The sequence below is a fragment of the Stenella coeruleoalba genome, assembly GCF_951394435.1.
Source record: "Stenella coeruleoalba genome assembly, chromosome: X".
NCBI lineage: Eukaryota > Metazoa > Chordata > Mammalia > Artiodactyla > Delphinidae > Stenella > Stenella coeruleoalba.
The window spans coordinates 77,871,010-77,888,271 of NC_137152.1; the positions used below are offsets into that span (position 1 = coordinate 77,871,010).

The 17,262-nt window shown below is 34.6% G+C and overlaps 1 protein-coding gene across 6 annotated transcripts in view; it reads left to right on the top strand.

Moving 5' to 3' along the window:
* DIAPH2 (diaphanous related formin 2) overlaps positions 1 to 17,262 on the top strand; it is an 891,299-nt gene that overhangs the window by 417,460 nt on the left and 456,577 nt on the right. For all 6 annotated transcript variants that reach the window (XM_079910016.1, XM_079910017.1, XM_079910018.1 and 3 more), the window contains one exon: positions 15,009 to 15,110. In XM_079910016.1, the coding sequence (XP_079766142.1) occupies positions 15,009 to 15,110 (102 nt within the window). The remainder of the gene's footprint in view (positions 1 to 15,008; positions 15,111 to 17,262) is intronic.

Sequence of the window (17,262 nt, forward strand, 5' to 3'; positions counted from 1 at the left end):
TCCAGTTTCTTTTTTTTTGTTGCTGTTGTTATGTAGATACCCAGTTTTCTCAGCACTAAAATTTCCCCATCATGTATTCTTGAACCCTTGCCAAAGATCAGTTGCATGGATTTATTTATGGGCTCTCAATTTTTTTCCATATGTCTGTCTTTATGTCAGTACCATGCTGCTTTACTTACTATAGCTTTGTAGTATATTTTGAAATCAAGAAGTGAGATGATTCCACCTTTATTCATTTTTCTCCGTGTTGCTCTGGCCATTCTGCACACACCATCTTTTAAAGCTTCCAGGTTTATTTGTATGTGAAGATGGTATTGAAAACCAATGTTCTACACCATGGGGAACACTTGATATTGTAGGAATTTTGTACTTTTGCCAGCCTGGCAGATGTGAATAGAGAATCTTATTTCTTGCACTCAAATTTTATTTTATTGAGTATGAATGAATTGAGCCCCTTTGGGGCCATTTGTGGACCACTTATGGGCCATTTGTGTTTCCTCTTCTTTAAAATGCTTGATTCAGTCTTTTGTCCATTTAAAAAATCCTATTGTGTTGCTTATCTTTTTTTATTTGTTTCATCTGTGTTCTTGATATATTTGGAATAGTAATTTTTTTGTTGCTTACGTATTTGCAAATATTTTCCCATTTTCTTCTCTTTCCATTTTCTTCACGGTATCTTTTCATGAACATCTGTTGCTAATTTTAATGTAGTTTAATTCATCAGACTTTTCTTTTAGTTTTTGTGTCTTATTTAAGAAATTCCTGACTTATCTAAGGTCATGTAGGTATTCTCCTTCTATTTTCTTCTAAAAGTTTTAAGAAGATTGTCATTTACCTTAAATCTTTAATCTACCTGGAATTGATTTTTGTGTATGCTGTAAGGAACAGATTTAATTTCGTTTTTTTACGTATGAATAACTCTTGTGCCAGCATAATTTATTAAATAATCCATCTTTCCCCTAATTTTTGTAATGTTGCTTCTGTTATATATCATGTTTCCAAGTATGTATGGCTCTGTTTCTGGGGTTTCAGTTTTGGAATTCTGATCCATTGAACCATACATATGTCCCTGTACTAATATCACACACTCTTTAATTGTATAATTGTAATAATATTTGATATGTGCTGGGGGAAGTCAACCCATGTTCTTGTTGTTTTCCAATAATGGATTGATTATTCTCTCTTCATTCTGCCACATAAATTTTATAATCAGCTTGTCAAGCTCCAGCAACAACACAAACTTTGTTTGGGTATTTTACTGGAATTACATAAAGTCTCTGGTCAAATTTGGGTATATTGAGACCCATATGACATATGATTCTTCCTATTCTGGAACATGGCATGTGTGTCTATTTACTTACTTATCCATGACTTTCAAAAACCTTTTTTCACACTCCTAATTTATCTGTTGTTGATTCATATTTTGGTTATGTTTAAAATTTAACAGGTTAGACATTATTTTTGCTGACTCTTGCAGGTTTGCTTAGATTTACTCACATATTTAACTTACATGAATTACCTTCCTTTTCGTGTGACATAACTTCCTTCTAGGATCACTTTCTTACTGAAGCACATCTTTTTAAAGTACCTTTAGTGAGATTCTAGACATAGTAAGCAGTTTTTATTTGTTTGATATTGTATTTATTTCACCTTTTTTTATTAAAAGATATATTCAGTGGGTATGTAATTCTAGCTTGCAATTTTTTTTTCTCAGCAGTATGAACAAATTATTGCACCATATTCTGGCTTCGATTATTGTTAAGCAAGCTGTAGTCTAAATTGACATTCCTTGGAGGTAACCTCTCTATTCTGTTTTTTGATTTTCTTTTTGTTTTTGGTGTTCTGTAGTTTTATTAAGGTGTGTCTTGGTGTGGATTTCTTTTTTTCATCCTTCTGTTTATCTTGATTCATTGGGCTTCTTGAATTTAAAAATTGTTCTGCTCCATCAATTCTGGAAAATTTTTAGCCATTTTCATTTAGAATATTATCTTTCTCCCATGCTGTCTATTCTTGCCTTCTGTAACTCCAATTAAGCACATTTTGAACATTCTCACTCTGTTTGGGGTTTTTTTGATTGGTTATTTTTACATCTCTTTCGTATTTTATCTTTACATACTGTACTCCAGAGTATTTCTTTCAGGCCTGTCTTCCAGTTTACTAATTCTTTTGTGATTTCTGCCTAACCACCTGTTTTACCTATCCAGTGAGTTTCTAATGTCACTTATTATATTTCTTATATCTAGAGATTCTTTGTTTATCGAATATTCTGTCTTATGTCTTTATAGGTCTAATTCTGTTGTTTGTTTTTGCTCTTACTAATGTTTGTTTACTTCTTTCTGTATCATCTGTATTTTTATTGTGAACTAATGACTGCTGAGCCTTTATCTGTGGAAATATTTTGAAACTGAAGTTTAAAGGTACTTTGCTCCTTGGAAATTTGCATGAATGACTGCCAGTTATTTGGGAGCACTGCCAAAATGTAATCACATTAAATTAAATTCTCAGCATATTTTTTTTGACAACTAGGTATTTTAAATTCTGACCATAAACCTGCATGGGTGCTGTCTTGTGGTTAGAGGTTTACAGGGAGTAACATCTTACTCCTAAACCCACAGTCAAGGCAAAAACAGACGAGATCCCGTACTCTTTTTCTCTATGGGTGGGCTTTGTTTTTGTTTTCTTTACAGTAAGCCCTTCACTGGGGAGATTATCTTTTGGGGTTTTAGATTTCCATCATGAACTGTTTGCCTATATCTTGTGAAAGGTCTAGGCTTTGTGTACCATCTTCTGTTTGAGGCCCATTAAAGCTAAAAACTCTAGAGCACTGGAAACTGGTAGATGTTCCTAGGGCAGTCTTGGCCTTCAGTGTTTGGTTATGTCTCTGCATTAATGCTTTCCTTTAGTTTTCTTTCTTTGAGGGGAGGTGGAGGGAGGTATTTCTTAATTTCTTGCATAGCTTAGCTTTTCATCTAAAGGTATTTTTAAGAATTTTAGGTGTTCTGTAAATTGACAGTCCCTAGGCAATTTGACTACCCAATTGACTAGGGTAACTAACCGACTAGAAACAGAAGTCTTTTCTAAAATATCTCGACAACTCTTTTATTGGGAAGTTTAGAGAAACATATTAGATAGTGCTAATATGCCACTATGTTCAGGTCAATGTGTTTTAAGTTCCACAGATGCCAAATGTTGTTTCTGCTTAGTTAAAAAACATGTACTTCCCTGGTAGCACAGTGGTTAAGAATCCACCTGCCAATACAGGGGTCGCAGGTTCGATCCGTGGTCCAGGAAGAGCCCATGTACTGCAGACCAACTAAGCCCGTGCACCACAACTACTGAGCCTGCGCTTTAGAGCACGTGAGCCACAACTACTGAAGCCCGCACACCTAGAGCCCGTGCTCTGCAACGAGAAGCCACCGCAATGAGAAGCCTGCGCACCGCAACGAAGAGTAGCCCCCGCTCCCCACAACTAGGGAAAGCCTGCACGTAGCAACAAAGACCCAATGCAGCCAAAAATAAATAAATCAATCAATAAATTAAAAAACAAAACAAAACATTTTTTCAGCTTGACATGGATGCTTGATGTGTCAAAAAATGTCCAGAGTATTAGATGCTTCACATTGACTGTCTGGTTCTTTAATCAAAGGCATAACTATATACTTCTACATTTGTTTTGGATGCAGGTGTCTATAACCAGTACTTATATGAAAACTGGGAAATAAATACTTAACAATAGCTTGTCATGTATGTTTCTATTACAACTCTTTTTGAACTAATTGGAATGATTTACTGGTATTATGATGATCTTCGAAATAGAAGCAACCTTGCGTTTGTGTGTGGATTGTCTTCCTAGACAGTGAAGTGTTTCTACCTTTGGATTTGCATAGGAGTGGTAGCATTCTGATGTGGCATGATTCATTTAATGATATGGCCATTCTGTTAGTGTGCTAGTTTTCATAGTCTGCATAGGCTTGCATTGTTCCATATGCCCAAACAAAAATTGTGGAGGAGAAACACTGAGTTCTTAATGTGAAATGATTGGATATTGCATTAGCATGCACCTGTATATTTGAGTGAAATTTCCAGATTGTCCTTTGGGATATTTCACATAAAGTACATTGCACTATTCTCATTTCAAGACCTGTGAAATGTTAGCACCCTTCAAACTCTATAGTTAATTGTAGATAGGTGTCTTGACTGTTATGGTAGGATTCAGCTTTGGTTAACATCTATATATAATATTTAATAGTAATGCATCTTTGCATTAGTTTGTCATGGCCATGATAAGGGGCTATCTAATGAAAGCAGAATGTAGCGTAAACAGGATATTGTATACCTGTTACCTATTTTAGCTAATACAAATCTTCTATTAAATATCTGAGAATATCAGTTTGTCTTCTTATAATGAGAAGATATTTTATGTTTAATTTGAAATATGTTAATTTAAAATATATGAGGGCTATATAATTTATAAAGGAATGTTAATAACGTGGATATTGTTTGTATTATACTTAGGCAGAATATATTACATTTAGACACAGCCATACCCACCTCATATGCTATTCAGTATTCATAGTCATTCATTCTGTATGTTCTATATTTTGTTTAATTCTTAAAATCACCTTTTAGGTTTAATATGATTTCGAAGTTTTATTTTTGAGTACAGAGTGGGACATAAACAAAATAGAAGATAATTAGCATCAAAAGAATGAATGCTTTTAGTAATAATCTTTCAGATTAATTGTAAATCATGTTAATTATTTTAGAAGGCAATACATTTCGTCTGCAAATAGGATCATGACATTAGTGGGAGTTGAAATTTTTATATACAAAGTAGTCACAATTTTTCTTTTTATAATTATAGAAGTTATAAATATATCTGTGATCTCCATTAATCTAATACAAAATGAGAACACTTTGAGGAATTTAATTGAAGTTAAATTAGGAAAGTTTAGATACATACGATTTCCATAGCCCAGATTTTTGGCTGTACAATGTAAAGGAAGGGTTGAACCCAAAAGAGATTTTGACAGAAAGAACTATCAGAACTTGTGACTGAGTGACAAATGCCAGTTTGAAAGCTTAGAAGGTGGAGAGGATGCCAATCCTGTTGGTAGAATGGGGCCTTTAGGAGAAGCTGATAAGAGGTAGGGATGAGGGGTCAGAGTGAGGATGGATTCTCCTTTAGATTTGTTGAATTTGAGTTAACGATGGGACATCTGGATGGGATGGACTGTCAATTAGAAACATGGAACTTAGAGATGGACAGGAGTAGTGAGGGCTGGAGCTGTTCGTTTGGTGTTATTAGCGCTGAGGTGTTACCGAAAAGTTTTCCTATCTGGGCCAAGTTGAAGATCAAATAGGTAGGAAACCTGTAAAAGGCTGCCTCTTTGTAAGATGTAAATGTCATACTCCAAGGTCATGAATTTTCTCATCATGTTTTCAATGCTTGTATTTTCTTTAATCAACTAATATTTTTTTAAAGGAGTGGCTCCATGAAAAGGTCTAGAAAATCTCCCACTGAATGCTTGAGGCCATTTAATCAGCATTTTAACATACTTTAGCAGACTCTTAGAGTCTGTTTTAGGGGTTACAGAAATGTTAAGAATTTCAAATCAAAAGGAGAGAATTGTATCATGACCACCTGACAAGAAATGTATTTAGGGTCAAATGCAACAAATTACTGTCAGTCATATGTTGATTATGGTTTCACTGTGTAGGGAGGAGTATACACAGTCCTTCTGGACCTGTAATCTTCGTCAGGGCAGAATCTCTAGTGGTTAACGTGGTGGTAAGCACATAGTCGGCAGCCAGTATATATTAGCTGAACGATGGATGAAACACAAAATAAATACAGAACTAGGCCCGGCATCAAAGTGTGTGCCATTTAACTCAAAGCAAAGAACGAGAACACATGAATGTGATTTCAGAACATGAAAATACACACACAATTTAAGACATGCCATGAGAAAGTGTTGAAAAACATACAATAAATTACAGTAGTTAAGGGACTGAGTTTTTTGACGAGGCAAAATAGGAGGAGGGTTACGTTAAGATCACAGAGATTTATCCAAGACTTCAGAGAAACGTTTCTTATCTGGGTTTTTCTACAAAATAAAGTATTTGATGACATAAGTTAAAATAACACTTATATATATGTATATATATATATATATACATATATATATATATCTCCTATATATAAATAGAATCCTGTGTATAGATATAAATAAACATATATTTATATATGCTCTGTAATAGTATAATTTTAAAAGGAAAAAATAATACATTTTTAAAAAGAAATTTTGGCCCCAGTCCATTTACGTGGGGAATGATAGACTTAATCACAGTGAACCTAACTTGGCTTTCCTACTGCTAAAAAGACTTAATGAGATATAAGCTAAAAAAGAAAGGTTATGTTTTGGCAAGAAGGAAAGGGCATTATGGTTCAATACCTTCACTTAACTAACCTTTAAGTATGCAATTAACATTTAAAGGAAATAAAGTTTTGAAAGTATTATAGAGTAATTGCAGAAATGTAAAAAGGAGTTAAAAGCCTATGGTCTGTTAGGAGAAATCCCTTCAGATAACTGTGACAGTCATCAGAAAGTGAATTTGTGATGTGTAAAAGAGGAAGAAAAATCTGCTCATTTGGTGACATGATTACTGCTTTCCCCTTTGTTGTTTTCTTTGTGAACTTCAGCTCATTGACATTTTCTAGGATGAAATTTTCATACTGACCTAGAATTGATCTTTTAAACACAAATCGTACAATATTTGAAAGAAGATGCCCGGTATTAAGCAGGAATAGCAGGAAGGAAAACTAGACGGGTTGAAACTTTACAGGATATTTGCCTATTAACTCACAGTTTGCCAGAATTTAAGTTGTACTTAAAAATTTATAATTCCTAGCTTCTGCTATTATGAACAGCTTTTCCCTTACAGTATAGAGGGTGTCTGAAGTCATCTTTGCAATTTATTTACCGATCATAAGTAGCGATAGTATCAATAGGGCAGCTAAAGTCAAAAGCTATTTACAATTGTTTAAGTACAGAGTCCTTGGGCAATATGACTTTTAAACACTAGCCCAGTCCACATCTGTTCACATGTGTTTTGCTTCCTCTTGTTCCTAGCTGCTGTTGCAGGACCTTAATTCTTTTTAAAAACTACCTACATTAGATGTTTCTATGGCTCTCAGGGAATATCTTCCACATCTCATGAACTAATTTTGTCAGCTTCCATGTAGCTGCTGTGGGTGATTTTCTTCATTTCCTGCTTTGAACCCTTTTCTAAGGACTACTATATGTGGGGAGAGGGGAGGAGTTTCTCACGGGGCACAGGTGGTATGCACTGAAGCCCTCTCGATGCCAAGGGTGTGGAGTGTCCTGTGGCAAAATACAGAAACATGTGTTTCTTCCCTTGTCTCCTTTTTTAACATCCTTGATCTGGGGGATACCCAAGCCATGCTCATCACACAGCTCCACTTTCCACAGCATTCAGACATATGACTCTGTTGGGGGTGGGTAGGCCAGGCCTGGATACACATTCAAGAAACACATGTACTATGCTCAGAATCACCCTGATCCTTTCCAAAATGTAGGCTTTCTTACTGGGCCCAGCCTGACTACATGATACACACTTCCCTTCTGTTAGGTGGGACATTTCTCTTCCAGGAGGCCTTACAAATAGACTTCCAACTGACTCCAAGGACTGTCCACATTAGTCTCAAACTGTGCCTTGAACATCTGTTTTCTCTCTTGACATGCTATTGAGCAGGTGAAGGGGATAGAGGCAAATGAGTACCACTATGTCTCTCTCTCCTCTGTCTTCTAATCCTCCTTTCTCTTCTATTCAGGAATTGATGGGCATGAAAACATTATTAATGTCTGATCTTATACTCCATTTTGTCTATAAAGTCCAGTATGTATGGGAAAAAAATCAGGTATCTTTATGTATTGGCTGTGATGGCCACTTGCAACACGGGGTTCTAGAGGTAGTAGGCTCATTAAGCAATAAGTCCTATAAAGTAGTCTGCATCTGCCACGCATTGAGAGAGTGTTACTCTAAGCCTTATTTGCAAATAGAACCCACTAAGCACTGGCAGTTATATAAGCTTGTAACTCAGTCAGAAGACCATATCCAGAATCAGAATACATCTAAGCCCACCGAATGTGTTCAATATTTCATATAGCTAAACAGAGAAAGAAAAGATATGTCACCTACGGTGGAGGCTGTGCTGTAAAGATGACTTAACAGGTTATCTACAGCTGGAAGAGAAGCAAAATAACAAGTTTCACATTCAGAGCTAAAATTCTATTTTAGACTTGATTCATTCTGTAATAGTTATTTTCACAGTTAAAACTTAAAATTGAGGTGGAGAGTTTGAAATATGCAGAATTGATATTTTTAATAATTATATTAATGTTCTTAATCTTTCTAATTGAGTTTCCCTGTTGGGAAAATTATACAAGTTACCAATCTGATTCTTTGTTTTTCTTAATAACATACTTCACAAAAAGTCCCATTAACAGAGAAAAAATTTTAAAAACAATTTATATACATCAGAAATATTCTAGAAAAATAGAAATAACACCTTGGTATTTACTTACCTTTTCATTCTATAAAAGAAAATGATATTAATGAAGCAAAATAGTAGATATTCTTAATTTCATTTGATTATATGTTTATATTGTTATATCAACATCGATATTTCTTTTAAGTCAAAGGACGTGATATTTTAAGTCTTTGGTCTCATCAGTTACACAGTCGGTGCCATTGCAGGTGTAGAGCTTAGTGGAAACACAGAATTAGTGGGAGGAGAGAAAAGATAAATGGAGAGAACAAAAGAGGACTTAAAGTAGACATGATACACTTGTTTCCTGTGGGACTTATAAGGCTATATGTTGTCTACTCTTTTTTTTTTTTTTTGATCTGGAAACATCAATAATATACAGTGTACCATTTAACCTATTTTAATTGTACAATTTAAGTGGTGTTAAGTATATTTACAGTGTTGTTCAAACGTCACCACTATTTTCAGAACTTTTTTATCATCCTAAAAGAAACTCTATACCTTTTAAGCAGTAACTCCCCATTCCCTTCTGCCCCTAGCCCCTGGTAACCTCTGTTCTACTGTCTCTAAGAATTTGTCTGTTCTAGATACCACACATAAGTGGGTTCATACATTATTTGTCCTTTTTTGTCTATCTTATTTCACTAAGTGAAATATTTTCAAGACTCATCTATGGGCTTCCCTGGTGGCGCAGTGGTTGAGGGTCCGCCTGCCGATGCAGGGGACACGGGTTCGTGCCCCGGTCCAGGAAGATCCCATGTGCCGCGGAGCAGCTGGGCCCGTGAGCCATGGCCGCTGAGCCTGTGCGTCCGGAGCCTGTGCTCCACAACGGGAGAGGCCACAGCAGTGAGAGGCCCGCGTACCGCAAAAATAAAAAAAATAAAAATAAAAAAAAAGATTCATCCATGTTTTAGCATGGATCAAAACTTCCTTTTTTGGCTGAATAACATTCTGTTGTATGTACATACCACATTTATCAATGCATCTGTTGATGGACAAGTAGGTTGTTTCTACCTGCTGGCTATTGAATAATGATGCTATGGACATTTGTGTAGAGGTATCTGTTTGAGACGCTGTTTTCAGTTGTTTTTGATACATACCTAGGAGTGGAATTGTGGGGTCATACGGTAGTTCTATGTTTAATTTCTAAGAAACCACCAAACTGTTTTCCACAGTGCTGGTGCCATTTTACATTCCAACCAGCAATGCATGAGGGTTCCTATTTTAACACATCCTCACCAACACTTGTTATTTCCCATTTTTTTGGCAATAGCTATTCTAGTGTGCGTGAAATGGTATCTCATTGTGGGTGCTTTAAAAAATGCTATTATAAATGGAATTGTTTTCTTAATTTGCCTCCAGATTGTTTATTGATGGTACATAGAAATACAACTGATTTTTGTGTGCTGATTATGTATCTTGAAACTTTGCTGAATTCATTTATTAGCTCTATCAGTATTTTTGGTGGATTATTTTTGGTGGATTATTTAGTGTTTTCTGCATATAAAATCATGCCATCTGTAAACAGTGACAGTTTTTTTTTTTTTCTTTTACAATTTAGATGCCTTTTATTTCTCTTTCTTGCCTAATTTCTCTGGTTAGAACTTCCAGTACTATGATGGATAGACATGGTGTAAGCAGGCATCCTTGCCTTGTTCTTGTTCTTAACAGATATGCTTTCAGTCTTTCACCATTGAGTATGATGTTAACTGTGACTTTTTCATATACGACCTTTATCATATTGAGAAAGCTTCCTTTTACTCCTAGTTTAAAGAGTATTTTTTTCTCACAAATGTGTGTTGGATTTTGTCAAACGCTTTTCATGCATTAGTTGAAATGATCATGTGAGGGTTTTTTTTCCCTTCATTCTATTAATGTGGTATATTATATTGATTGGTTTTTGTATGTTGAATCACCCCTGCATTCCAACTATTGTTTTACAACTGTCTGTTTCTTCCTTCAATTCTGTCAATTTTTACTTCATATATTTTGGAGCTCTGTTCTTAGATGTGAATATGTTTATAATTATATCTTCTTGATAGGTTGAAACTTTTATTAATATATAATATCTTGTTTGTTATCATTTTGTGATTTAAAGTCTATTTAGTTTGACAATAAAATAGACACCTCAGCTTTTTTGTTTTTTTGGTTACTGTTTATATGCAATATCTTTTTCCATCCTTTTCAACAACTTTTTGTCTTTTTATTGAAAGTGAGTCTCATGTAGACTGCATATAGAAGATATGTGTTTTTATTTATTTATTTACTTGTTTTATTGAGGTATAATTGACACATAGCATATCAATTTCAGGTGTACAACATAACGATTCAGTACTTGTATAATTGTAACATGATCACCACAATATGTCACCATACATATAGAAATTTTCTTCTTTTTTTTTTCTTGTGATGAGAACTTTTAAGATCTACTGTATTAGAACTCTCAAATATGCAATACAGTATTAATAACTATAGTCACCATGCCGTATGTTACATCCCCATGTCTTGTTGCATAGCTGGAAGTTTGTCCCTTTTGACCCCACTTCACCTATTTTGCTCCCCACCCCCCAACTCCAGCAACCACCAGTCTGTTCTCTGCATCTATCAACTTGTTTTTTTTTTTTTTTTTTTTTTTGCGTTATGTGGGCCTCTCACTGTCGCGGCCTCCCTCGTTGCGGAGCACAGGCTCCGGACATGCTGGCTCAGCGGCCATGGCTCACGGGCCCAGCCGCTCCGCGGCATGTGGGATCTTCCTGGACCAGGGCACGAACCCATGTCCCCTGCATCGGCAGGCGGACTCTCAACCACTGCGCCACCAGGGAAGCCCTATCAACTTGGTTTTTGGTTGTTGTTTTGTTTTTGTTTCTTGAGAGTCCACATATAAATCAGATCATATGGTAGTTGTCTTTCTCTGTCTGACTTATTTCACTTAGTATAATGCCCTCAAGGTCCGTCTGTGTTGTTGCAAGTGGCAAGATTTCATTCTTTTTTTAGGGCTGAATAGTATTCCATTGTGGCATGCATGCACGCATGCGTGCATGCTTGTGTGTGTTGTATCATCTTCTTTATTCCTTCATCCATTAATGGACACAGGTTGTTTTCATATCTTGGAAATTGTAAATAATAGTGCATTGAACATGGGCATACTGATATCTCTTTGATATAGTCACTTCATTTTCTTCAGATATATACCCAAAAGTGGAATTGCTGGATTATATGATAGTTCTTTTTAAAATTTTTTGAGGAACCTCCTTACTGTTTTCCATAGTGCCTGTACAAATTTACATTCCCACCAAGAGTACATAATATTTGTTTGTTTTTAAATCTGTTCTGCAAAACTCTTTCTTTTAATTGGAGGGTTTAATTCATTTACATTTAAATTAATTATTCATAAGGAAGGGCTTTTTTCTGCCATTTTCTGTATGTCTTACATGTTTTTGTTCCTTAATTTCTCTATTATTATCTATTTTTGTAGTTAGTTGTGTTTTTTTTTTTTTTTTGTAGCCTACTATTTTGATTCTTCTCTTTATTCTGTGTAATTTTTAGTTATTTTCTTAGTAATTACCTTAGGGATTAAAATTAACATCTTAAACTTATAACAACCTAGTCTTAATAATAAAAACTTAACTTCAATAATAATATATAAACACTGTGTTCCTGTACATTTTTCTCCCTTTATATTGCTGTTGTCATAGATTACATGTTTATACATTATATGCCCATTAACAAAGATTTCTAATTATTGTTTTTTGCACTTTACTTTTAAATCATATAGAATAAAAAAGAGGAGTTACAAACCAAAGTACAGTAACATTGACTTTTATATTTATCTATGTAGTTACCTTGCTCTTTATTTCTTCTTATGTCTTTGAGTTACTTTTTGGTGTCATTTCATTTCTGCTTGTAGGACCTCCTTTAGTATTTCTGGCAGGACAGGTTTGCTAGCAATAAATTATCTCTTTTGTTGTTGTTATTGTTAATTTGGGAATGTCTTAGTTTTTCATTCTTGGAGGAGGATGGTTTGGTGGATATAAAATTCTTATTGATAGTCATTTATTTCAGCACTTTAAATATAACCTTTTGACTCCTATGGGAGAAATATATTAATCCTGTTGAGGATCTATTAAATGTGACAATTCACTTCCCTGTTGCTGCTTTAAAAATTATTTTTCTACATTTTGACAGTTTAATTAGGAAGTGTCTCAGAGTGGACCTCTTTGATGTCCTGCTTGGAGTTAATGAGCTTTTTGGATGTGAATATTTATGTATTTCATCAGAGTTAGGAAGTTTTCAACCATTATTTCTTCATATATTTTTTCTGCCCCTTTCTCTTCTGGGAATCCTGTGATGTACATGTTGGTGTGCTTGGTGTCTCACAGATCCCTCAGGCTCTGTTTATTTTTCTTCATTCTTTTATCTTTCTGTTCCTCAGACTGAATCATTTTGATTTCCTTATCTTCAGGTTCATCAATCCTTTCTTCTGCCTGCTCAAATTTGCTGTGGAACCCCTCTAGTAAATTTTTCATTTCAGTTATTGTACTTTTCACTTCCAGAATTTCTTTTGGATTCCTTTCTGTAATTTCTATATCTTTATTGATATTCTCATTCTGTTCATAACATCATCCTCCTGATTTCCTTTAGTTATTTGTCCATAGTTTCCTTTAGCTCATTAAGCATGTTTAAGACAGTTGATTTAATATTTTTGACTAATAACTTTAAAGTCTGAGCTTCTTTAGGGATAGTTTCTGTCAAATTCTTTTTTTTTTCCCCTTCACAGGCCCCGTTTCCTGTTTCTTCACGTGCTTTGTAATTTTTTTTTGAGAACTAGACATTTGAATATACTATAACTCTGGAATCTGATTCTGCCACTCCTTACAGACTGCTGATTTTTGTTTGCTGAGAGTGGTAGTGTGTATTCCTTCTGTGTGGTCATTGCAGTTTTGGTTTCATCATCTCTTCTGTCAGCCAGTGACCTGACAAAGATTTCCTTAAATATCTGGTTCCAAAAAGCAGGAGAGGTGTTTCTATCTGTTTAAATCTTCCAATAGATGCCATCAGGGAAAGCTGCTGCAACCAGAGAATGTTGAAACCAAGGTAAGCATCTGCCAAACCAACCAAAACTCAGATCTCCAAATTTCGGAGAACAAGGTCCCCACTGCTCACCCTGGCATCAGCCGTCCCCTTTGGCAACTCAGGCACTATCTTCACAGTGTTGCTGAGGAATAGTATATGGTATCTGTTTTATGCATGTCATTCTCTTACCAGAGTCTCTCTTTATCAAACACTTCCTTTGTTGGAATTATCCAGTCAGGTTCCACAGTTCTGAAATAGTTTATTAAATCACTCTTTCCAGCTCAGTGGCTGCTTTGATGGAGGGATCAATCTCTGGAGCTTCCTTCTCTGCCATTTTTCATCAACTCTACTTTCTTAAATCTTTGTTTCCTGCTTTTTTCCCTTTTATATGCCTTTTTAAATTCCATACAGATCCCCAAAACATTGGTTGCAGGTTAATGTGATGATAGTTAGAACTGTACCAAAGTCCAAGATAAGCTAGGTTGAGAAGAATTCATTAATTTTGATTCTCTTAGGCATCAGACTTGAACATGCATCAGACTTCATCACTTTTTCTTGGTTCTCCATTAAAGTTGGGATGTATTATGTATTTAAGTACAGATATTGTATGTACATTCAAGTTGTTCTGAAAGGTAGTTTTAATGTGCTTGAATATTTTAGTTGGGCTGCACACTTGTCCCTCAGACTCAGTGTTTGACTCTTATGTGGCCAGCTGTGAGGTCGTAAAGCTGAAATAGCTGGGAAAATGATGTGTGGACTTTAGGGGCCAAGGCTAGGCTTGTTTCTTGATAATTGTATTGGAAATTAGGAATCACATAGAAGAACAGAATAGAAAAAAAGAAAAAAATACAGATATTGTAAAAAATGGCAGATTAATTTTTACAGGCTTGGTGTGGTTTATAAGATTGAAGATGATTCCCAATTTTGCCAATTATGAAGAGTAGAGTTGATTATTATTATTATTATTGCCCATGAGTTAATTCTACATAGTATTTTCCTGTTTTTTATATAGATTGACTAATTACCAGGACAGGAAATAAAACTTAAAAAGTATGCTATGTGTTTAAGGCCCAGAAAGTTAGTCAGTTTTGGATTGTTATTTATTGTCATATGATTTTTTAATTTCACATTTATGTACTGTAGTGCATAGACACCAAACATGTTTATGTATTTATTCACATTAAATTGTCGTTCATTTTTTGGTTAAGTTTTTGGGGAGAAGGGGAAGATACACTGGTACTATGGCAGAACCACAATCAGAAATTTATCCGCTTTTCTAGTTAATCACTTTTAGAGTTGCTAATGCATGTTTAATAATCCTAATCATGAAATACTAAACTTTTATGCTTTTATTTCTTTTTAGAACCTTATAAAACATCTTCCTGAGCAGAAGGTACTCAGTGAATTAGCACAGCTGAAGAATGAATATGATGACCTTTGTGAGCCTGAACAGTTTGGAGTTGTGGTATGTATCTAGTCTAAGGGCCCACAAACTCAGCTTGGAGGTAACACTTATCAGAAACAGTGGAAAAAAAAGGCATTTCAATCGTTGATATTTTTTTTTACTGTATAATAACTACATAACTTAATATAACATTAGCTGTCAGGAAAAAAAATCCTTGTTTATTATTTATAATATTATTGAAAACTAAAGAAATTAAGTTTTACATTATGAAATACCTCTAGACATCTCGTGGGCCTTCCTCTATATCAGTGCTGATATTAATATATGAAAATAATACATATTATTGTATTGACTGTTCTTTCTTCTATTTAGATCTTGATGCTAGAATTTAGCCCTAAAAGAGTTAGGCTAAGAATAAGCGTGGAAACTAGATAATTAGTAATGTTCTGGAGACTGTTTTCTGTGGTATATATTGTATTAGAAAAAGCACAAGAATTTTCAGATATCCCATAGAGTGTCATTAATTGATTGAAAGCTTTACGTACACTGCTTCAGCTGGAAAGAAAATTTCATAGGAAAAATTTAAAAAAAGATGGTGGGAAAGAGGGCATGATGATTTATTTACTTTTTTAGAGAAAAGCTATTTTTGACTTAGGTGTTCCATACAAGTTTGTTTGCCATGTGAACAAACAGTTCTATTACAGCTTTCAGTTTTACCCTGGCTCTCTGACCATTTTGCATGTGCATACTAAGACTTCTTAAAATTACCGCCGGACCCAATAGTCAAACACTGTCTGCTTCATCTGAAATATTGGGTTGGCCAAAAAGTTCATTCAGGTTTAACCTCTTTAATAGTAATGTATTTGAATTGATCTGATTTGGTACTTTGCAATTTAAAAATCCTGTTTAAAATCAAAATGTGATAGATGGAACAGAGTACGTTCCTTTTGAACATATGCAATAACTGCTTGATCATATTTAGAGTTTATTAATTTTCAGATATGGCATTGTATACGCTGATGTAGAAGGATTCTGTCAAATCCTTGAAAAGCAAATCAGGAATGTATATTTAGGGTGAGACAGAGCATGTAAAGGTACCTGAGGAAGAGATATCTCTCGTTTTTTAGTTAGGCAAATTAATCAACTAAACTGGCAAAATATTATTTACTAAGTAGCAGCACTTTAACACAATATTAAATAGTAAAATTTTCTAGACCAAAGTCCACACTTGAAACTTAAGCTACTTGAATTCATATTATAATTGAAGCAAGGCTATATACCATCTGAGAATTCAGCTGTGCCATGGTGGTTATAAGTTTTACGGTAGGTACACTACACAATTTCTCTGAAGCCATTTTTTTTCTGAATGCAGTTTATCTTGGAAGATGTATTAGTTTGTCAAGCAAATCCTTCAAGAGGAATATCCTTGGTACCACACTGAGGAAATGAAGTTTGGGGACATAAAAAGCAATATAACTTCTGAACTCAAAGCAAAGTAGAAAATGAAAGAGATTTCTTGTTTGTGCACATAACCATAAATAATTCTGGGGCTGTGAACATGAAGTCATCTGGTCCTCTTATTTACTCTCCCCATCCTTAGCTACACGTCTGTAGGGGAAATAGTCAAGGACATTACAAAGTAGTTTATGCTATGTAAATTACCTAAGGCAGTATCAATCAGGATGTGCCAAATAAAGTTTAGGTCATCTCATATATATCTAGCAAAAAGATTCTTGAAATAATGATATGACTCAGTCTTTTAACTATGTATGTAAGCATGTATATATTGTATATAATAGATAGTAGATAAGTGTTTTTTGAATTGAATTATAGGACAATTATTCAAACCAAGTATGAGCCTGAGATTAAAAATAGCATAGTTTAGATCTCTAAAAGTAAAAATTATGTTCAAATATATTTCTCCAGGTCTATGCTGAAATTAAATTCACTTCTGTCTGGAAACGCCCAAATACTTTTTAATCTTCAAAATATATTGACAGCCTACATTTAGGACAACTTTGGAAATGCATAGAATCATCTGCCCTAATGAGAAAGGCTCCAAACTGGTTGTCTTACTTCTGCTTTCTTTCCCCATCAAAAGTATTAGTGTAGTCGTCTAAAAATCTATATTAACCTTATGATTTCTGTATTAAAACCCTTCAGTGTCTTCCAGAGTTTACAGAATAAAACCTGAGCTCCTTTGCATTCTCAT